Raw genomic sequence first — 23,759 nt, forward strand, 5'->3', positions numbered from 1 at the left:
CTTTGCTTCTATTTCATTTATTTCTGCTCTGATCTTTATGAATTCTTTCCTTCTACTAACTTTGGGTTTTGTTTGTTCTTCTTTCTCTAGTTTCTTTAGGTGTAAGGTTAGATTGTTTACTTGAGATTTTTCTTGTTTCTTTAGGTAGGCTTGTATAGCTATAAACTTCCCTCTTAGAACTGCTTTTGCTGCATCCCATAGGTTTTGGATCATCGTGTTTTCATTGTCATTTGTCTCTAGGTATTTTTTGATTTCCTCTTTGATTTCTTCAGTGATCTCTTGGTTATTTAGTAATGTATTGTTTAGCCTCCATGTGTTAGTGTTTTTTATGTTTTTTTCCTGTAATTCATTTCTAATCTCATAGCGTTGTGGTCAGAAAAGATGCTTGATATGATTTCAGTTTTCTTAAATTTACTGAGGCTTGATTTGTGACCCAAGATGTGATCTATCCTGGAGAATGTTCCATGTGCACTTGAGAGGAAAGTGTAATCTGCTGTTTTTGGGTGGAATGTCCTATAAATATCAATTAAATCTATCTGGTCTATTGTGTCGTTTAAAGCTTCTGTTTCCTATTAATTTTCTGTCTGAATGATCTGTCCATTGGTGTAAGTGAGGTGTTAAAGTCCCCCACTATTATTGTGTTACTGTCGATTTCCTCTTTTAGAGCTGTTAGCAGTTGCCTTATGTATTGAGATGCTCCTATGTTGGGTGCATATATATTTATAATTGTTACATCTTCTTCTTGGATTGATCCCTTGATTATTATGTAGTGTCCTTCCTTGTCTCTTGTAACATTCTTTATTTTAAAGTCTATTTTATCTGATGTGAGTATAGCTACTCCATCTTTCTTTTGATTTCCATTTGCGTGGAATATCTTTTTCCATCCCCTCACTTTCAGTCTGTATGTGTCCCTAGGTCTGAAGTGGGTCTCTTGTAGACAGCATATATATGGGTCTTGTTTTTGTATCCATTCAGCAAGCCTGTGTCTTTTGGTTGGAGCATTTAATCCATTCACATTTAAGGTAATTATCGATATGTATGTTCCTATTACCATTTTCTTAATTGTTTTGGGTTTGTTTTTGTAGGTCCTTTTCTTCTCTTGTTTTTCCCAGTTAGAGAAGTTCCTTTAGCATTTGTTGTAGAGCTGGTTTGGTGGTGCTGAATTCTCTTAGCTTTTGCTTGTCTGTAAAGCTTTTGATTTCTCCATCAAATCTAAATGAGATCCTTGCTGGGTAGAGTAATCTTGGTTGTAGTTTCTTCCCTTTCATCACTTTAAGTATATCATGCCACTCCCTTCTGACTTGTAGAGTTTCTGCTGAGAAATCAGCTGTTAACCTTATGGGAGTTCCCTTGTATGTTTTTTGTCATTTTTCCCTTGCTGCTTTCAATAATTTTTCTTTGTCTTCAATTTTTGCCAATTTGATTACTATGTGTCTCGGTGTGTTTCTCCTTGGGTTTATCCTGTATGGGACTCGCTGTGCTTCCTGGACTTGGGTGGCTATTTCCTTTCCCATGTTAGGGAAGTTTTCAACTATAATCTCTTCAAATATTTTCTCTGGTTCTTTCTCTCTGTCTTCTCCTTCTGGGACCCCTATAATGCGAATGTTGTTGTGTTTAATTTTGTCCCAGAGGTCTCTTAGGCTGTCTTCATTTCTTTTCAGTCTTTTTTCTTTAGTCTGTTCCACAGCAGTGATTTCCACCATTCTGTCTTCCAGGTCACTTATGCGTTCTTCTGCCTCAGTTATTCTGCTATTGATTCCTTCTAGTGTAGTTTTCATTTCAGTTATTGTATTGTTGATCTCTGTTTGTTTGTTCTTTAATTCTTCTAGGTCTTTGTTAAACATTTCTTGCATCTTCTCGATCTTTGCCTCCATTCTTATTCCGAGGTCCTGGATCATCTTCACTATCATTATTCTGAATTCTTTTTCTGGAAGGTTGCCTATCTCCACTTCACTTCATTGTTTTTCTGGGGTTTTATCTTGTTCCTTCATCTGGTATATAGCCCTCTGCCTTTTCATCTTGTCTATCTTTCTGTGAATGTGGTTTTTGTTCCACAGGCTGCAGGATTATAGTTTTTCTTGCTTCTGCTGTCTGCCCTCTGGTGGTTGAGGCTATCTAAGAGGCTTGATGGGAGGCTCTGGTGGTGGGTCCCAGCTACCTGTTTTGGTAAATAAAGTTTCACTGAAACACAGTCACACCCATTTGTTTTTGCATCATCTATGTCTGCTTTCACTGGAAGCATTGAGTAGCTGCAGTGAAGACAATATAGCCCAGGAAGCCCAAAGGATTTACTATCTGGTCCGTTACAGGAAACGTTTGCCAAACACTGACTCAGGAGAATAGACTTGCATGGCTGGGCAGATGCAAGGAGTTCAAGTAGGAGATTTATTGTAGTAATCCACGCTTGCGATTGTGGGACCTTGAACCAAAATGATGACAGTGGTTGTTAGGAGAAGTGTTTGTATTGTATTCTGGATATACGGAAAGTAGAGACAAAAGAATTTTATATTGAATACCTCCTAAGAGCAAGGCACTATGGTAGGTTCTACAGGGCAGTCGTTCCCAAACTTATGGATTTCACACGCACACACAAATATATATATATGGGAGATCAGAGGGGACTAAAATAGATTTTCCAAATTTTATTTTACTGAACAAGGATGTTGAAGAATACTACCTGCCATCTGCTATCCCCATCCTTTCGTAAAATAAAGGATAACTTAATACCAAGAAAAGTAAGAAAGACATGATAAGATTAAAGAAATACACTAAGATTAAAGAATGTACATGATAGAAAATCCACCACACAGTCCTTATGGGTTATAGACATTCCTTTGGGAAAGACTGTTGTAGCAGGTAAATAACAATGGATTGTATCCTAAAGAAAGTTAAAAATGGCATACATTGCAAGGGCCAGGTCCAGTAAGGAAAATAGGACATGTGCAAAATTAGCCAAAACTCAGAGTAGAAGGTGGTATCATAAAAGGGAAGTTTAATAACGAGTTCACTCCCAGCAAGGAGAATCCAAGATGGCTTCACAGAGTAAGGAGCATTTGAGCCTAGATGGATGGTGAGGAGGGCATGGAAATGTGAAGATGAAGAGACACAGAATCAGAAAAGGCATGAAGGCAAGAGAGTGCTGGGTGGGGGCTTCCCTGGTGGTGCAGTGGTTAAGAATCTGCCTGCCAATGCAGGGGACACGGGTTCGAGCCCTGGTCTGGAAAGATCCCACATGCTGCCGAGCAACCAAGCCCGTGCGCCACAACTATTGAGCCTGTACTCTAGAGCCCACGAGCCACAACTACTGAGCCCACGTGCCACAACTACTGAAGCCTGCGCGCCTAGAGGCTGTGCTTCGCAACAAGAGAAGCCACCGCAATGAGAAGCCCGCTCACCGCAAAGAAGAGTAGCCCCTGCTCGCCACAACTAGAGAAAGCCCGCGCACAGCAACGAAGACCCAATGCAACCAAAAATAAATAAATAAAATAAATAAATTAAAAAAAAAAAAAAGAGTGCTGGGTGGAAGGGAAATCACTTGGCAAGGGCTTTCCCCTTCCTTTTAAAACAGGGCAAGAATGATTTTTTTTAAGTGGTTCTAGAGGCTCCTCTCATGACCTCAGTTCTAACTTCAATTGAACAGTCAACATAGCCAAAGAAAAGACTAAGGAATGAGACATACATAGACTCCTTCCTACTCTGTGCCTCAAGACACAGCATTCTCAGATATGAAGGGGAGATTTTAACCTGAGTACCAAGAAAATTAAATTTTCAGCTGGTGCAATTAGGAACTGTTATGCTATAACCTAGAGGACTTTAGGCCAGCAAATCTTGGAAAAGCACTATCCTTATCCTGAAAAGATTTGTCTCTGAGAAGCATTAAGCTACCTCAGTGCCACCTGGGCTTAGACCTCCATTATTAATCTGCCAGGTGACCTCAGACAAGTTACTTAACCTCTTCCATACCCAGTACCCTCATCCTGAGGCTAATAATGCCTACTTTACAGGTTTTCTGTGAAGATTAGCAATAACATAAATGCCTAGTACACAGTAGGGTTTTAATAAATAGTAGACATTATTATCCGTGGCATGAATTTTTGTAGCATTTGTAGTTGCAGTTTGTTCAAAGGGGGCACAGGGATTATTGGAAAAGACCTAACAGAAGCATGAGGTTTTCTTTTATTCATTACTGAAAAAGAGGGGAAACGTCCCTTTGCATGGTTAGGAATTAACTGCACTCGTAAGCTTTCCCCATCTTCTTTATGTGTGTTTCTCTCACTTGCAGTGGAACCGGAAGTCAAGTATGTGGGGAACATGCACGGCAACGAGGTGCTGGGCCGCGAGCTGCTGCTGCAGCTGTCGGAGTTTCTGTGCGAGGAGTTCCGCAACAGGAACCAGCGCATCGTCAGGCTGGTGGAGGGCACGCGCATTCACATCCTGCCGTCCATGAACCCCGACGGCTACGAGGTGGCCGCAGCTGCCCAGGTACCGAGCCCCAGGGGGAGGCCCTGCGGAGAGCAGAGCCGTCCTAGGGAGCAAGGAAAAGCCAGGAGACCAGAGGTGTCCTCTCTGTCCCACTGTAAATGCCACGATGTGATAGAGGAAAAGCTGGAGAAATAGAATGAAGTGTGAAGATGGGTTCAGCACTGTAGCATCCTATGCAATGAATGGGAGTTCTCTCTGAGTCTCAGTTCCCTCCCTCCCCCGCCTTTCCAGCTGAGTTCTCCATTTCATTGTGAGGATGAGTGAAGCAGTATCAGCGACAACATTTTATCAACTGGAAGGTACTGAACAGGTGTGAAGGGATATTGCAAAACAGCCCTTCTTCCCTGAACTTTTAGCTTCCAACTCTAAATCCTCTTCTTCCCACACTACACTTACATTTGCATTTGGGGGGAAAAGAGAAAGAATGAGCTTTTCTCAGAATTGTGGGGTGGCGGGTTAGTCCTGTTATAGATTCTTCATACTTTATTCCATCTCTGTACGGCTTTTTTCCTCTACTAGTATAGTACTCAGCCTTTGAATTCTTTATTTTAGAGTTACATTGTTCAGGAGACAAATAAAAAAAAGTGTTTATGGGCTTTATTTCCTAACATAAATTCAAAATATCAGTGTGCCTAACTTTAAGTCAGTGATTCTTTTGTGGCTGTACATCAGAATTGTAGGTGAAGATTTTTGAGATACAGGTTCTCAGGTCCTCTCCCCACCCCAAATCTACTGAATTAGAATTTTCAGTGGGTGTGGGCAGGCATCTGCCTTACACAATGGATATGTTCCTTTAAAAGCTGTATTTAAACCTGGTTTGTTTGGGTTTTTTTTTTTTTGGAGTGGGTTGTAAATGAAAGATTTTTTTTTTTCCATTTAAAAATATGTTTATCGGGGGTAGTCTTAAAATGTTTGTTATGTTTAAGACTAGACTTCACTACTTTACTTTTTTGTTTTAATTTTGCTTTTATTGTGGTAAGAGCACCTAAGATGAGATCTACCCTCTTAACAAAATTTTAAGTGTACAATACACTATTGTTGATTATAGGTAAAAGGTCGTACAGCTGATCTCCAGAACTTATCTATCCTGTTCAACCAAAACTTTATACCCCTTCATTAGTAACTTCCCATTTCCCCCTCCTCCCAGCCCCTGGCAACGACCTTCCACTCTCTGATTCCATGAATCTGACCACTCTGTCCCATACAAGTGGAACCACTCAGTATCTCTCCTTGAATGGCCCATCCTGGTTTAAGCCTACTAGGGGACAGGGCTGAGGGGTGAGGAGAAGCAGGAAGGGTAATGGAGCCAAGATGTTGAGCCAAACACAAATTCGACCCTTGCAATCTTACAACCTCCTGCTGACATGACTCAACAAATGAAAAAAAAAAACTTTGTCCCCTCCCCCACTGCCCCCAACTGGAAATCAGAGAGATGGACATGAACATGCCTCGAGACTTGAGTTTCCAAAAGAACAGGACAATTTGAGAGTGCTGTAGGGGTGAACCCAGCCTGGCCACTTTCCTTCTAGTGGCCCTTCCCTGTATTGCAGTGGGGAGACTGGAGAAGCCCCTCAGACCTGCCCACATCTTTTGTGCAGTGAAGTGGGGGTGGGAGGAGGTGGAGAAAACCCCTGCCAAATCCTAGAGCTGTCTCTGGGGAGCCAGTCACCTCTGCTCACCTGCTATGTACTTGTTCAAAGGGAGCAGATCTTGAACCTGAACCCAAGAGAGGACCCATTGGGTTCTCAGATTCCCAGAGCTATGTGCCGTACCCAGAGGAAACCTGTCTGCATGGCTACACAGGGAAGACCTGCCTGGCCACCTAAATTTAAAGGCACCTGTAGGTAAGGTAGAATAATATGGCTCCACTTCCCAAAGACAGTCAAGTCCTAATCCCTGGAACCTGTGAATATGTAATGTTACATGGCAAAAGGAATTAAGGTTACAGACAGAATTAAAGTTGTTAATCAAGTGACCTTAAAATACCCTGGATTATTGGGTGGGCCCAGTGTAACCAATCACAAGGGTCCTTTAAATGTGGAAGAGGAAGGCAGAAGGTCACAGACAAAGAGAGATTTGAAGATGTTCTAGGGAAACAGATTCCCCTAGAGACTTCAGAAGGAACACAGCCCTGCTGACACCTTTAGGTCTCGTGAGACCCATTTCAATCTTCTGACGTCCAAAACTGTGAGATCATAAGTTTGTGCAAGGTTAAGCCCTAAGGTTGTGGCAATTCGTTACAGCAGTAATAGGAAGCTAATAACTGAACCCTGTTTATGGGAACTTCTGTTAAAGGAAGTCCTTACTGCCAGCTTAACTAATGACCTGGTGTGAGTAGTAAGTCAGCTGATAGGTAAATTAACATAACTGTTAATATGGACAGTTATGAGTTAATGCTGATATAAATCAGCAAGCAATGAAAACCCCTGGAAGCATAATGAAAATCATTATCTCATAGAAGTGAAAAATCAAACTCCAAATAGAAAAATCATATAAGTGTTTTCCACTGGAACAGAATTGATGTAGGAGACTTAAGAGAATGTCAAAAACTACGTTTTCACTGAGATCTAAGAATAAAATACGAGCACGATGCCACGAAAATAGAGAAATCTGAGAACAATAAAGAGTTCTTAGCAAAATACGAGAGTAGTAGTACCTCTGTGAGTTTTTAGCCTCCTAGTGTCCATCCATTCACCCTACTTCCAGTAATGGCCACCAATTTGGGCTCTCCCCTCTCAGTCCACAAGGCTCCAGTGGACACTATTCTCCTTCTCCAATGCCAAACAAAACACCAAACAGAATTTCAGTTTTGCAAGAGCCTGTGAACGTATCTCTATTCTACCGCTTTATATATTTTAATTATTTATGTAAATATCTATCTCCCCATATATACCATGAATTCCTGGAAAGCTAGCATAATGTCTCATGATCTCTTTCCCTAGTGTCTTTCAGAGGACTTTGAATAGAGATAGACCTAAATAGATGTGGATTGATTAAATGGATGGATGAATGAATGAATACATGACCAAATAAAAGATGAAATGTGAAGTGTGAGCAGAGAGGTTAAGGGATCCACGAAGTTGATATTGCTCAGAAAAAAGATAATCAAGGATCCTAAGTAAAAAAAATAGTAATAAAGGGAGGGATGGTTTCCACTTTGGAAAACAGTTTAGCAGTTTCTGAAAAAGCTAAATATGGACTTACTTTATGATCCAGCAGTTCTACTACTAGATATTAGAAATGAAAACATGTGACCACACACAGACTTATACACAAATGTTCTAAGCAGCATTATCCACAGTAGCCAAAAAGTGGAAACAAATCAAATGGCCATGTACTGGGTTTAATAGTATCCCCTCTGCCCCCTCCAATTCATGTCTACCTGGAACCTATGAATATGACCTTGTTTGGAAATAGGGTCTTTGCATATGTAATCAAGTTAAAGTGAAGTCATACTGGATTAGGGGACCTAAGTCAAATATAACTGGTGTCCTTATAAGAAGATAGCAATTTGTACTCAGAGACACAGACATACAGGGGAGAAGACTATGTGAAGATAGAAGTAGAAATTGGAGTGAGGCATCTACAAGCAAAGGGACGCCAAGGACTGTCAGCAACCACCAGAAGCTAGAAGAGTCAAAGAAGGATCCTCCTCTAAAGCCTTTAGAGAGCATGACCCTGCTTTATTTCAGACTTCTAGCCTCCAGAACTGTGAGAGAATACATTTCTGATGTTATAAGCCACCTAGTTTGTGGTAATTTGTTACAGCAGTCCCAGGAAACAAATACAGTCTATTAACTGGTGAATGGATAAACACAATGTGATAAATCCTTATAATGGAATTATTCAGAAATAAAAAGGAATGAAGTCCTGATACATGCTACAACATGGAGGAACCTCAAAAACATTTTGCCCAGTGAAAAAAGCCAAACATATAATATATGATCCCACTTACTGAAATGTCCAGAAAAGGCAAATCCATAGAGACAGAAAGTGATTACCTAGGGGTGGAGTAAAAATGAGGAGTGACTGTAAATGGGCATGAGGTTTCTTTTCAGGGTGATAGAAGTATTCTTAAATTGGGGTAAAAGTTGCACAATTCTGTAAGCATACTAAAATTCTTTGAATTGTACGCTTAAAATGGATGAATGTTGTGGTATGTAAGCTATATATATCAATAAAACCGTTTTTAAAAAATAGGGGTTCCCACCTTCCTACACTGTTGGTGGGAATGTAAACTGGTGCAGCCACTATGGAAAACAGTATGGAGGTTCCTTAAAAAACTAAAAAGAAAGCCACCGTATGATCCAGCGATCCCACTCCTGGGCATATATCTGGAAAAGATGAAAACTCTAATTTGAAAAGATACATGCACCCAAGTGTTCATAGCAGCACTATTTACAATAGCCAAGACATGGAAACAACCAAAGTGCCCATCGACAGACAATTGGTTTAAGAAGATATGGTATAAATATCCAATGGAATATTACTCAGCCATAAAAAGAATGAAATATTGCCTTTTGCGGGAACATGGATGGACCTAGAGATTATCATACTAAGTGAAGTAAGTCAGACAGAGAAAGACAAATATTATAAGTGATAAGTGATATCACTTATATGTGGAATCTAAAATAATATACAATTGAATCTTTATATAAAACAGAAACAGACTTAGACACAGAAGACAAACTTATAGTTACCAAAGGGGAAAAGGATGGGTGAGAGATAAATTAGGAGTATGGGATTAACAGATACAAACTACTATACATAAAATAGATAAGCAACAGGATTTACTGTATAGCACGGGGAACTGTAGTCGATATCTTGTAATAACCTATAATGGAAAATAATCTGAAAAAAATACATATATAACTGAAAAAATTATACTTTCTCGCTGCAAATACCTCTGTCATTCTGATTAAATAGACATAAACAATTTTTTTAAAATAGGGGTTCCCATTATCCTGAAACACCCTCCTTTTGTTAGAGCTTCTCCTGGGATCTCTACCTCCAGCATGTGGTTTATAGGGAAACTTGAACCATGCCACTGAGACTTTGGATGAGTTAAAGGAGAAAATGCTACATAGTTTGATAGATTGAGCTAATGTGTAAAAAAAAAAACTATACAGTGTTCTTCAAATAGAGCATTCAGTCTGAAACCTTCATCTTTCATTTCTTCCTTTTCCCACTAGGACAGGGACATTTCTGGGTATCTGGTTGGCAGGAACAATGCAAACGGAGTGGACCTGAACCGCAACTTCCCTGATCTCAATACCTACATCTACTACAATGAGAAGAACGGAGGCCCCAACCACCACTTGCCCCTTCCAGACAACTGGAAAAATCAGGTATAAGACAAAATTTGCAAGCAGAAGCAGGTAAATCAGCATCTGGAATTTCTTCCCTGAATCTTCACATAAACTAAATATGCAATAATAAAGCATCAACCCAATTCTGTGCTAGTCTGTCCAGAGCAATGCTAACTATAACATATGCCTCTTTGTATTTTTTCCCTCCCTGAGAATAGAGCCCTTCACTGAGCACATGATATTTGATGTTAGTGGTGAGAGTGGCTAAGGAGGTGAAAGTGGTATCATACCGCTGCACAGCAGTTTATAATTCTATAGAATTCTTTCTCAGCTAGCGTTTCAGTTGATCATCGTAACACTCTGGTAAATGCATCAAGCAGTGTTATCCATCCCCGTTTTACAGATAACACTTATAGAAAAAATAATTTAAACTCACACAGCTAGTAATTGGTAGACTCAAGATTAAAACCCAGGTCTTCTGACTCCTCATCCAACATTCTTTCTACTGCACTATACTGTCGACAGAGAACTGTAGCATTCTAAAGAGAAATCTCTCTTGCATGTGATGAACTGTATGCTTATCAACAATTAGCTAGAGAAAGAGGTTCAGGGAGTCTCGCCCTCAGAAGAGAAGTTTTTCTTCTTCTCTTTCTGTATGACCCTTGACCACTTTACCATACTCTCATTTCCCTTACTTTCTCAATCAAAGGATCCCATTTGATGCTCCCAGACCTCTTGCCCCTTGGTAATGCGAATGATTTCAGCCTGATGGTTGTCCTGTTCCTGGGAATGACTCTTGTCATCCTTAGAGCATCACCACCACCCTGTTTCTTACACCGTATGGGCTAGTTCTAAACATTCTCTGTGAATATCTAAACTTAGAGACTGGGGAGAGAAAATTAAAGCAAGTGGAAGGCTTTATATTGGGAGTTTCTAGATGGAATGTTATCAGGTTTTTCCCCTTGGAATTGAAGCAAAAGTCATGCCGACATGTTTAGATTTTGCATAGCAGCTATGCTCTTGGCTCAAGCAAATAATACATCAAAAATAACTTTGCACTAGTTGACATATCCAGCCAGAAGGATGTTCTGATTGATTAAACTTGTCTACATAAAATAAGGTAATTGAGCCAGTAACAATTAGGCTCCCACTGGCTCCTCTGTCTGCATCTTAGAAGGAAAAAAGACAATGAGAAGTCCCTCTTGCTCTTGATGGGCCAGGAACAGTGAGAGGCTGGCCTCCTTCTGATGGATGGAGGGTTAGGACATGGAGAAAGGGCTGCTTTAAAGAATCTGAGCCCTGGTCACAGAGCTGGACCGGTGCCTTTGGGATTATATCCATTCTGATTAGGTGAGACTCAACATTATTCATTCGGTCTCCCTTGGAATAGAAAAGATGGGGGCCTTCACAACTGACCCTTGGTCCAGGACGAGCCGTTAACACATTAACACCACATAACCTCTAAGCACATCCATCTTGAGGGGAGGAAAAACAGTGAAGACTGTAAATTATTTACTTACAAGTCCAGTAGATTCAAGGCTTTCTTTAGAATACTGTCACTCACTAGCAATATAATCTGCAATAGAAATCTGCAATAGAATGGGTGGAATCTCACTACTTAGCCAAGACTGGCCCATATTACAGTATGTCTAATTCATGAAATTTGGGTATGACCACAGGAGAACATTCCACATGTCAACAACACAGCAGATGTGTTGGGGGAAGGAGGAGGTTGAAAACCATTGCTGTAAACCAGCAATTTTCAGATATATTTACTAGAACCCTAGATTTCTGCAGAGGAGCTCCAGAAGCTACTGGAACAGTGGGTAAATTGGAGGACCCTTTCTTTGTTGCCAGAGAGAGGCCAAACTGGGACTCTGCACTCTCCAATTCATGTTACCCCTCTTCAAACTGCTCTTTTTCTCCCTCTCTCTCTCTTTTTTTTTTTTTGGATAGACTTCATTTTTTAGCAGTTTTACATTCACAGCAAAATTGAGGGGAAAGTACAAAATATTACCATATATTCCCTGCTTCCCATTATCAACATCTCCCACCAGAGTGGTACATTTATTACAATAATGAACCTACATTGACTTGTCATCATCACCCAAAAGTCCATAGTTTACATTAGGGTTCACTCTTCATGTTGTATATTCTGTGGGTTTTCACAAATGTATCATGACATGTATCTATTTTGCATCATGCACAATAGTTTCACTGCCCTAGATGACCTCTTTTTAGCTATTGAATACTGGGTTTCCATATGAGATTTCATTTTAAACAAGTGTTCCATTCACTTAATTTGTTAAACTATCACGCAAAAGATCAAAATTTCCCCATCTGCACTTCTCATATCTGGCAGGATTCTCTTTGCTTTATTCAGACATGCCATCCTCTCAGGCCACTCCCTGTCAGACATGCCATCCTCTCAGGCCACAACCCGACAAACTCATGTAAACAGCCATTTGGCTTCAGTTGCAGCTTCACCGCCAAGCTCTCATCTCTCCTCAGGTGGAACCCGAGACCCAGGCAGTGATCCAGTGGATCCGCTCCTTCAACTTTGTCCTTTCAGCCAATCTCCATGGAGGGGCAGTGGTGGCCAATTACCCATATGACAAGTCCCTTGAGCACCGGGTCCGAGGTTTCCGCCGCACTGCCAATACCCCCACGCCTGATGACACACTTTTCCAGAAGGTATGCAGAATGGCTGCCTGTCCAGCCAGAGGAACTTGGGGCTTAGGAGAGTGACTGAGGTCAAATCAGTAACACAGGACCCTGTTAGGAATGAACGAACAGAAAATGATTGAAAACACCTCCTGCTCGTTAAGAGCTTACAATCTAGTATATTACATTTTGTTTTGAGTGATAAGCCATAAATTCATGAAAAAGTAAATAAATAGGAAAGCTTTTTACAGTACAGTTACCAAAATGTAAAAAAATACTTAAGCTAATGACAAGCAAGAAATATGCCAAGAGCCCAATAGTGCTGGTGGTAAGCTAGAGCATTAAATGTGAATTTGGGGGCTCTAATTTACGGTCTTATGGTAATATGGCTATATTAATGAAAAATAGACCATGCACATGAAAAAGGTTTACATAATAGTTCAAAACAGCAATAGAATAAAATTAACAGATTAGTTATTTTATAGTTAATATTATTAATAATATATAATTAATATAATGATAACATTACTTAGTATCTCAATTTTTTTCTTTTTTGGGGCTGTACCTCGTGGCTTGCAGGATCTTAGTTCCCCAACCAGGGACCGAACCTGGGCCCCAGCATTGACAGTGTGGAGTCCTAACCACTGGACTGCCAGGGAATTCCCCTATAATGATAACATTATTAATTCAACAGTTAATGAATTACGTAGAGAATAACACCAGTTGTTGCTTTGCAAAGCAAGTATATTATTACATTTTCTTCTCTAGTAATCTCATTTTGTCCACTGTTATAAAATAGTAATGAAAGAGAATTATAGAGATTTTGAATATATTCCTCTCTTTCCAACACACATCTCTCACCCCCAATACATAATTCTTTTTGTCACAAAGGCCTATCTTTCTTGCTTCTTGATTTCTCTTATAAAACTCGGCTGGAAAATGAGGTACACCTCATTGAGGTACACCTAGAAGAGAGCTTATACATTATCGAGTGCTACCCCTCACTTTGCACTTGAAGAAATTTAGGCCCAATATAGTGGGAAAATCAGAAGATAGGTCTCCTAACTCTAGTCCACTCCACGCACACACACCCCATCTCTCTATTCCTTCTGGTATTTTCTTTCGCTAAAGCAAATAATCAGTTGTTACACCTATTGGGGTTCTTGGCCTCACCCTGCTTATGAGTATGAGCATTGCCACATGAGTTGGGGATACTCAAGGTCATTTTCCACCTGCTTTACCTGTAGCTGGCCAAGGTCTACTCCTATGCACATGGATGGATGCACCAAGGTTGGAACTGTGGGGATTACTTCCCAGATGGCATCACCAATGGGGCTTCCTGGTATTCTCTCAGCAAGGGTAAGAAGAGTGCTAGGCACAAGAGTGCTGTAAGCTGAAGTAGAATGGGGTTCGTTTCTCCTTTTAAATTATCATTCTTTTTCACAGAGAAATGACAGGAATGCTATTTTGCACTCAAGTAAAGATCTGAAAAATGGGAAGTCTTAAGTTGGCATTTAACATCATCTTGTGATTCTTTAAACTGGAGGTCGGGACACCTTGTGGTCCTTTAAAACTGGTGGTTTACATAGTGGATTAGGGCATAGGAAGGGAATAATGCAGTCAAGTGGTTAAGAGCGTGGGTTCTAAGAGTACACTGGGCCGAAACCAGGCTTGCCCATTCACCAGTTATGTGGCTTCAGGCTAATTACTTAACTTCTCTGTGCTTCAGTTTCCTCATCTGTACTTTAAGAATAATACTACTTGCATAGTAATTTTGATGTAAGTATTAAATAATGCACATAGAGGATTTGGAAATGCCTCGTTTATAGATGTTAAGGTTTTTCCATAGTAGCATGAGGTATGCCTCACGTAGCAAAGAAGGAGAGATGCTGGCCTGGACACAAACAGTTCCTCTGATAAGTGCTCTCTGTACCCTGCCTACCCATCTCCCATCAGAAGGGGTTTGCTGTGGACATTGGCCATTGATAACATAGCAGAAACCTCCAGCAAGAGGCTTCTCTCTCTATTCCCTGAGCTTTTCCCATCACTGAGGGTCAGGATAGAACCTCTGTTCACAGACCTTCAGTAGATAGGGAACCTAAGGTTAAGGAGGAGGGTGAAGCAGGAAGCCAGGTTCTCTTAGGAATCATGTTGCAGCAGCTGTCTTTCCCCATCTTGTCAAATCTGACCTGTCAGAGCCCAGGTAGCAGAAAACTCACTGGAGAGGGCTGAGCTGATGGCTGGTCCTATGGGGAGTGGGCAGGAGGAAGGTTAGGGAGTCATCATGTACTGGGAAGGCGGTAGACTTATCGTGGCCGAAAACTCACTTGAACCCAAGGCAAGATTTTTTTTTTTTCAAAGACAGATATATATTTATTACCTTTTGTCACGGAAAGTTTAAAAATCACTGAACAAATACGATAATTTTTTAAAAAAACACCTTACCTTTAATATTCATGTGGAACATCAAGTAGCATCATGTATTACTGGAAGTTTATAAGACTAGATAACAGATTTAAGAATCATCTTCCTTGTCACTTTACTACATCTACCAATATCTACCAATAGTTTACTGTTAATTTAAGCCAAGGCAAGAAGATTGAACTTTACTTTCTTTAGTTTGCATTAGGAAAGCAATAAGTACCCCCTCCCAAATTTAAAATATAAAATATACTTTTTCAAATTATACTTGTTCCTCCCTTTCCCTTCCCATCCTCTGGGAAAGCATGACCCACTGCCTCCACTGAGAATCATTACCCTAAATTAAAGGGGTGCAATTCCAAGATCATGAAGTTTGTATCAAAATGATAGTATGGTCTCTAGACCAGCATCATCAGCGTCACCTGGAAACTTGTTAGAAATGTAAATGTTCGCTGAATACATACTGAATCAGAACCCTGGGGTTAAGCCCCAGCAATCTGTATTTGGCATGGGGTGTTGGGTGGGAACCTGGTTGTACAAATCTGCCACTGCCCTCTTTCCCTTAGGAATGCAAGACTTTAATTACCTCCATACCAACTGTTTTGAGATCACGCTGGAACTGAGTTGTGACAAGTTTCCGCGGCAAGAGGAATTACAGCGCGAGTGGCTGGGTAATCGGGAAGCCCTAATTCAGTTCTTGGAACAGGTAAATCCCATTCTTTAACATTCCTGGTTACAGAAAGGGAAGTGTTTTCTGATGGTAGGCAAGGTATTTTGTGTGACTCAGGTCTGACTTTTGCTCTGACTCATTACAATAGATCTCAGCTTCTCTACCAGTGAAATTAATTCATTCAACATTGTTGAGCACAACTATCTGTCAGAGACTGTACTATATGGTCGGGATTAAGAGTAAACAAACAGGGCTTCCCTGGTGGTGCAGTGGTTAAGAATCCGCCTGCCAATGCAGGGGACACGGGTTCAAGCCCTGGTCCAGGAAGATCCCACATGCTGGGGAGCAACTAAGCCCGTGCGCGACAACTACTGAGCCTGCGCTCTAGAGCCCACGAGCCACAACTACTAAGCCCGAGTGCTACAACTACTGACGCCCGCGCGCCTAGAGCCCGTGCTCTGCAACAAGAGAAACCACCACAATGAGAAGCCCGCTCACTGCAACGAAGAGTAGCCCCCGCTCACCACAACTAGAGAAAGCCCGCGCACAGCAACGAAGACCCAACACAGCCAAAAATAAAAACAAATAAATAAATAAAATTTAAAAAGAAGAGTAAACAGACAACAAATATCTCTGTATATATTGCAGCTTATATTCTAGTGAGGAGAGGCAGACAATAAAGAAAAAATAAAATAAATTTTATAACATGTTAAATGCAAAATGCTTTGAAGAAGGCCTTACAGAGAAAGTGGCATTTAAACAGACTTAAAGGAGGTAAGGGAGTAAACCACAAAGATATCTAGGGGAAAAGGGGCTCCCTGATGAAGTCACAATTGCAAATGCAAGGCCAACAGCAAGTAGATGAAAAGATGCTCAAAATCATGAGGGAAATGTAAATCAAAGCCACAGTGAAATACCACCTCACACTCATTAGGATGGCTGCTATAAAAAAACAAATTTACAAACAATGACAGAAAATAGCAAGTGTTGGCAAGGATGTGGATAAATTGGAACCCTGGTGCAGTGTTGGTGGGAATGTAAAATGGTGTAGCCACTATGAAAAACAGTGTGGTGGTTCCTGAAAAAATTAAAAATAGAGCTGCCATATGATCCTGCAAAACCGCTTCTGGGTATATATTCAGAAGAACTGAAAGCATGATCTCAAAGAGATATTTGTATACGCATGTTCGTAGCAGCATTGTTCACAGTAACCAAAAGGTGAAGCAACCCAAGTGTCCATTGATGGATGAAGGGGTGAACAAAATGTGGTATAGATACACAATGGGCATACAGCCTTAAAAAAGAAGGAAATTCTGTCATATGTTACAACATGGATGAACCTTGAAGACATTATGCTAGGTGAAATAAGCCAGTCCCCAAAAAAACAAATACGGTATAATTTTACTTATATGAGATATCAAGAGTAGTCAAATTCATAGAGATAGAAAGTAGATTAGTGACATGATTTGACTTAGATTTTAACAGGATCACTCTGACTGCTCTATTGAGATTATTGGGGATCGGGGTGAGACCAGAGAGACCAGTCAAGGGTCTATCACCATAATCTTTGTGAAGATCAAGTGCAGAGACACATGGGAAAGGGCTTTGTGGACTCTCAAACACCACACAAAGGTTTTATGAGCATAACTATACACTATAAACTTTCCTACAGGTACACCAAGGCATCAAGGGAATGGTGCGGGATGAGAATTATAATAATCTTGTGGACGCTGTCATTTCTGTCAGTGGGATTAACCATGATGTCACTTCAGGTAGGTGGCCACTGCTCAGTGGGGTGAGAAGGAAGCCTTCATTCCCTCACCGCCTTCAGCATAATCAGGAAGCCAATTTGTAAGCCAGTGAGACCAGCAGGGACATCAAGGACACTGGGGGTGGTGGATTGGAGGAAGGAAGGATAACAGGATTGAGGACAGGAATTAAGAGGCAAGGCCCAGGAAGATGTAAATGTAACATCTCTCTCAGCATTCAGGAGTCACTGCCTCATACAACTTTGTTAGGGGTGTTTCCTGGGTTTGAGGTTATTAATAGCTCACATACTGTTGTGGAATGGGCTAGAAAAAAAAAAGACTGTAAAACTGATGTTAGTCTTGTCCCTGAGCCAGGCATTTCGCTACACCTCCGTTCAGGGAAAAGTTAGTAAAAGGCATTCCATAGGCTCGCTGCAGGGCAAGATTGATGGTGGGGGCAAATCTCGGAGCCAACTTGGAACCTTCTAGAATGGTGCAGAATATCTCACAGCACAGTAGTGTTGCCAACTGCCCCAGCCCAATTTGATCAGGTTTGGGGTTGTTTGTTTGGTTTTTAATGTAGAGCAGTAGCTGCCAGTGGTTAGGGGCAGGTGAGATTTGCCTTCCTCCCCCAGCCTTGATACCAGCATGCTCAGCCATATTTCACCATGCAGGCTGTACCAAGCAGGCATCTTACAGCTCAGACAGTCTGTTTAAACTAGATGAATCTCAGCTTTAAGGAGATAACTTACATTCTTTAAGGTGATCCCAACACGTCTTACATGAACAGTTCATTCAAGGCAAAGGCAACAACATTCTAAAGGCAGAATTCTGTAGCCCCACAGTCAAGCATCAGACACCAGAATCCTCCAGCTCAGTGACTGGAGCCAGGACTGTATAGGGAACCAAGCTTTGGAATCCGTAAGAGCTTCAGGGCCTGCTAGATTCTTTCTTTCTTTCTTTCGTTCTTTCTTTCTTTCTTTCTTTCTTTCTTTATTATTACTATTATTATTTTTTGGCTGTGTTGGGTCTTCCTTGCTGTGCGCAGGCTTTCTCTAGTTGTGGCGAGCAGTGGCTACTCTTCGTTGCGGTGCGTGAGCTTCTCATTGCGGTGGCTTCTCTTTGTTGCGGAGCACAGGCTCCAGGCACGCGGGCTGCAGTAGTTCTGGTACACGGGCTCAGTAGTTGAGGCTTGCAAGGTTAGTTGCTCTGCGGCATGTGGGATCTTCCTGGACCAGGACTCAAACCCGTGTCGCCTGCGTTGGCAGGCAGATTCTTAACCACTGTGCTAACAGGGAAGTCCCATAGATTCTTTTTTTTTTTTAATTGAATTTTATTTATTTTTTTATACAGCAGGTTCTTATTAGTTATCTATTTTATACATATTAGTGTATACATGTCAATCCCAATCGCCCAATTCATCCCAACCCCCAACCCCCACCCCCCGCCGCTTTCCCCCCTTGGTGTGCATACGTTTGTTCTCTACATCTGTGTCTCAATTTCTGCCCTGCAAACCGGTTCATCTGTACAATTTTTCTAGGTTCCACATATATGCGTTAATATACGATATTTGTTTTTCTCTTTCTGACGTACTTCACTCTGTATGACAGTCTCTAGATCCATCCGCGTCTCAACAAATGACTCAATTTCGTTCCTTTTTATGGCTGAGTAATATTCCATTGTATATATGTACCACATCTTCTTTATTCATTCATCTATCGATGGGCATTTAGGTTGCTTCCATGACCTGGCTATTGTAAATGGTGCTGCAATGAACATTGGGGTGCATGTGTCTTTTTGAATTATGATTTCCTCTGGATATATGCCCAGGAGTGGGATTGCTGGATCATATGGTAATTCTATTTTTAGTTTTTTAAGGAACCTCCATACTGTTCTCCATAGTGGCTGTATCAATTTACATTCCCACCAGCAGTGCAAGAGGGTTCCCTTTTCTCCACACCCTCTCCAGCATTTGTTGTTTGTAGATTTTCTGATGATGCCCATTCTAACTGGTGTGAGGTGATACCTCATTGTAGTTTTGATTTGCATTTCTCCAATAATTAGTGATGTTGAGCGGCTTTTCATGTGCTTCTTGGCCATCTGGATGTCTTCTTTGGAGAAATGTCTATTTAGGTCTTCTGCCCATTTTTGGATTGGGTTGTTTGTTTTTTTACTATTGAGCTACAAGAGCTGTTTATATATTTTGGAGATTAATGCTTTGTCCGTTGATTCGTTTGCAAATATTTTCTCCCATTCTGAGGGCTGTCTTTTCGTCTTGTTTATGGTTTCCTTTGCTGTGCAAAAGCTTTGAAGTTTCATTAGGTCCCATTTGTTTATTTTTGTTTTTATTTCCATTACTCTAGGAGGTGGATCAAAAAAGATCTTGCTGTGATTTATGTCAAAGAGTGTTCTTCCTATGTTTTTCTCTAAGAGTTTTATAGTGTCTGGTCTTACATTTAGGTCTCTAATCCATTTTGAGTTGCTTTTTGTGTATGGTGTTAGGGAGTGTTCTAATTTCATTCTTTTACATGTAGCTGTCCAGTTTTCCCAGCACCACTTATTGAAGAGACTGTCTTTTCTCCATTGTATATCCTTGCCTCCTTTGTCATAGATTAGTTGACCATAGGTGCATGGATTTATCTCTGGGCTTTCTATCTTGTTCCATTGATCTGTATTTCTGTTTTTGTGCCAGTACCATATTGTCTTGATTACTGTAGCTTTGTAGTATAGTCTGAAGTCAGGGAGTCTGATTCCTCCAGCTCCATTTTTTTCCCTCAAGACTACTTTGGCTATTCGGGGTCTTTTGTGTCTCCATACAAATTTTAAGATGATTTGTTCTAGTTCCGTAAAAAATGCCATTGGTAATTTGATAGGGATTGCATTGAATCTGTAGATTGCTTTGGGTAGTATAGTCATTTTCACAATATTGATTCTTCCAATCTAAGAACGTGGTGTATCTCTCCACCTGTTGGTATCATCTTTAATTTCTTTCATCAGTGTCTTATAGTTTTCTGCATACAGGTCTTTTGTCTCCGCAGGTAGGTTTATTCCTAGGTATTTTATTCTTTTTGTTGCAATGGTAAATGGGAGTGTTTCCATAATTTCTCTTTCAGATTTTTCATCATTAGTGTATAGGAATGCAAGAGATTTCTGTGCATTAATTTTGTATCCTGCAACTTTACTAAATTCATTGATTAGCTCTAGTAGTTTTCTAGTGGCATCTTTAGGATTCTCTATGTATAGTATCATGTCATCTGCAAACAGTGACAGTTTTACTTCTTCCTTTCCAATTTGTATTCCTTTAATTTCTTTTTCTTCTCTGATTGCTGTGGCTAGGACTTCCAAAACTATGTTGAAAAATAGTGGTGAGAGTGGACATCCTTGTCTTGTTCCTGATCTTAGAGGAAATGCTTTCAGTTTTTCACCATTGAGAATGATGTTTGTTGTGGGTTTGTCATATATGGCCTTTACTATGTTGAGGTAGGTTCCCTCTTTGCCCACTTTCTGGAGAGTTTTTATCATAAATGGGTGTTGAATTTTGTCAAAAGCTTTTTCTGCATCTATTGAGATGATCATATGGTTTTTATTCTTCAATTTGTCAATATGGTGTATCATATTGATTGATTTGCATATATTGAAGAATCCTTGCATCCCTGGGATAAATCCCTCTTGATCATGGTGTATGATCCTTTTAATGTATTGTTGGATTCTGTTTGCTAGTATTTTGTTGAGGATTTTTGCATCTATATTTATCAGTGATATGGGTCTGTAATTTTCTTTTTTTGGAGTATCTTTGTCTGATTTTGGTATCAGGGTGGTGGTGGCCTCATAGAATGAGTTTGGGAGTATTCCTTCCTCTGCAATTTTTTGGAAGAGTTTGAGAAGGATGGGTGTTAGCTTTTCTCTAAATGTTTGATAGAATTCACCTGTGAAGCCATCTGGTCCTGGACTTTTGTTTGTTGCAAGATTTTTAATCACAGTTTCGATTTCATTGCTTGTGATTGGTCTGTTCATATTTTCTATTTCTTCCTGGTTCAGTCTTGGAAGGTTATACCTTTCTAAGAATTTGTCCATTTCTTCCAGGTTGTCCATTTTATTGGCATAGAGTTGCTTGTAGTAGTCTCTTAGGATGCTTTGTATTTCTGCGGTGTCTGTTGTAACTTCTCCTTTTTTCATTTCTAATTTTATTGATTTGAGTCCTCTCCCTCTTTTTCTTTCTTTTTTTTTTATAAATTTATTTATTTATTTATATTTATTTTTGGCTGTGTTGGGTCTTCGTTTCTGTGCAAGGGCTTTCTCTAGTTGCGATGAGCGGGGGCCACTCTTCATCGCAGTGCGCGGGCCTCTCACTGTCGCGGCCTCTCCTGTTGCTGAGCACAGGCTCCAGACGCGCAGGCTCAGTAGTTGTGGCTCACGGGCTCCGTTGCTCCGCGGCATGTGGGATCTTCCCAGACCAGGGCTCGAACCCGTGTCTCCTGCATTGGCAGGCAGATTCTCAACCACTGCGCCACCAGGGAAGCCCCCTCTTTTTCTTGATGAGTCTGGCTAATGGTTTATCAACTTTATCTTGTCAAAGAACCAGCTTTTAGTTTTATTGATCTTTGCTATTGTTTTCTTTGTTTCTATTTCATTTATTTCTGCTCTGATCTTTATGATTTCTTTCCTTCTGCTAACTTTGGGTTTTGTTTCTTCTTCTTTCTCTAGTTCCTTTAGGTGTAAGGTTAGATTGTTTATTTGAGATTTTTCTTGTTTCTTGAGGTAGGCTTGTATAGCTATAAACTTCCCTCTTAGAACTGCTTTTGCTGCATCCCATAGGTTTTGGATCGTTGTGTTTTCATTGTCATTTGTCTCTAGGTATTTTTTGATTTCCTCTTTGGTTTCTTCAGTGATCTCTTGGTTATTTAGTAATGTCTTGTTTAGTCTCCATGTGTTTGTGTTTTTTATGTTTTTTTCCCTGTAATTGATTTCTAATCTCATAGCGTTGTGGTCAGAAAAGATGCTTGATATGATTTCCATTTTCTTAAATTTACTGAGGCTTGATTTGTGACCCAAGATGTGATCTATCCTGGAGAATGTTCCGTGCGCACTTGAGAGGAAAGAGTAATCTGCTGTTTTTGGATGGAATGTCCTATAAATATCAATTAAATCTATCTGGTCTATTGTGTCATTTAAAGCTTCTGTTTCCTATTAATTTTCTGTCTGAATGATCTGTCCATTGGTGTAAGTGAGGTGTTAAAGTCCCCCACTATTATTGTGTTAGTGTTGATTTCCTCTTTTATAGCTGTTAGCAGTTGCCTTATGTATTGAGGTGCTCCTATGTTGGGTGCATATATATCTATAATTGTTATATCTTCTTCTTGGATTGATCCCTTGATCATTATGTAGTGTCCTTCCTTGTCTCTTGTAACATTCTTTATTTTAAAGTCTATTTTATCTGATATGAGTATTGCTACTCCAGCTTTCTTTTGATTTCCATTTGCATGGAATATCTTTTTCTATCCCCTTGCTTTCAGTCTTTATGTGTCCCTAGGTCTGAAGTGGGTCTCTTGTAGACAGCATATATATGGGTCTTGGTTTTGTATCCATTCAGCGAGCGTGTGTCTTTTGGTTAGAGCATTTAATCCATTCACATTTAAGGTAATTATCGATATGTATGTTCCTATTACCATTTTCTTAATTGTTTTGGGTTTGTTTTTGTAGGTCCTTTTCTTCTCTTGTGTTTCCCACTTAGAGAAGTTCCTTTAGCATTTGTTGTAGAGCTGGTTTGGTGGTGCTGAATTCTCTTAGCTTTTGCTTGTAAAGCTTTTGATTTCTCCATCGAATCTGAATGAGATCCTTGCTGGGTAGAGTAATCTTGGTTGTAGGTTCTTTCCTTTCATCACTTTAAGTATATCATGCCACTCCCTTCTGACTTGTAGAGTTTGTGCTGAGAAATCAGCTGTTAACCTTATGGGAATTCCCTTGTATGTTATTTGTCGTTTTTCCCTTGTTGCTTTCAATAATTTTTCTTTGTCTTTAATTTTTGCCAGTTTGATTACTATGTGTCTCGGCATGTTTCTCCTTGGGTTTATCCTGTATGGGACTCTCTGAGCTTCCTGGATTTGGGTGGCTATTTCCTTTCCCATGTTAGGGAAGTTTTCGACTATAATAATCTCTTCAAATATTTTCTCGGTCCTTTCTCTCTCTCTTCTCCGTCTTGGACCCCTATAATGCGAATGTTGTTGCGTTTAATGTTGTCCCAGAGGTCTCTTAGGCTGTCTTCATTTCTTTTCATTCTTTTTTCTTTATTCTGTTCCACGGCAGTGAATTCCACCATTCTGTCTTCCATGTCACTTATCTGTTCTTCTGCCTCAGTTATCCTGCTATTGATTCCTTCTAGTGTAGTTTTCATTTCAGTTATTGTATTGTTCATCTCTGTTTGTTTGTTCTTTAATTCTTCTAGGTCTTTGTTAAACATCTCTTGCA

The 23,759-nt window shown here is 40.3% G+C and overlaps 1 protein-coding gene across 1 annotated transcript in view; it reads left to right on the top strand.

The window, feature by feature from the left end:
* The window catches only part of CPN1 (carboxypeptidase N subunit 1), a 34,818-nt gene that overhangs the window by 6,415 nt on the left and 4,644 nt on the right, over positions 1 to 23,759 (top strand). The window contains exons 2-7 of the mRNA XM_061194436.1: positions 4,283 to 4,482; positions 9,675 to 9,830; positions 12,303 to 12,485; positions 13,703 to 13,814; positions 15,443 to 15,582; positions 17,219 to 17,318. Of these exons, the coding sequence (XP_061050419.1) occupies positions 4,283 to 4,482; positions 9,675 to 9,830; positions 12,303 to 12,485; positions 13,703 to 13,814; positions 15,443 to 15,582; positions 17,219 to 17,318 (891 nt within the window). The remainder of the gene's footprint in view (positions 1 to 4,282; positions 4,483 to 9,674; positions 9,831 to 12,302; positions 12,486 to 13,702; positions 13,815 to 15,442; positions 15,583 to 17,218; positions 17,319 to 23,759) is intronic.

The sequence above is a fragment of the Eubalaena glacialis genome, chromosome 1 (assembly GCF_028564815.1).
Source record: "Eubalaena glacialis isolate mEubGla1 chromosome 1, mEubGla1.1.hap2.+ XY, whole genome shotgun sequence".
In the NCBI taxonomy this organism is placed as follows: domain Eukaryota; kingdom Metazoa; phylum Chordata; class Mammalia; order Artiodactyla; family Balaenidae; genus Eubalaena; species Eubalaena glacialis.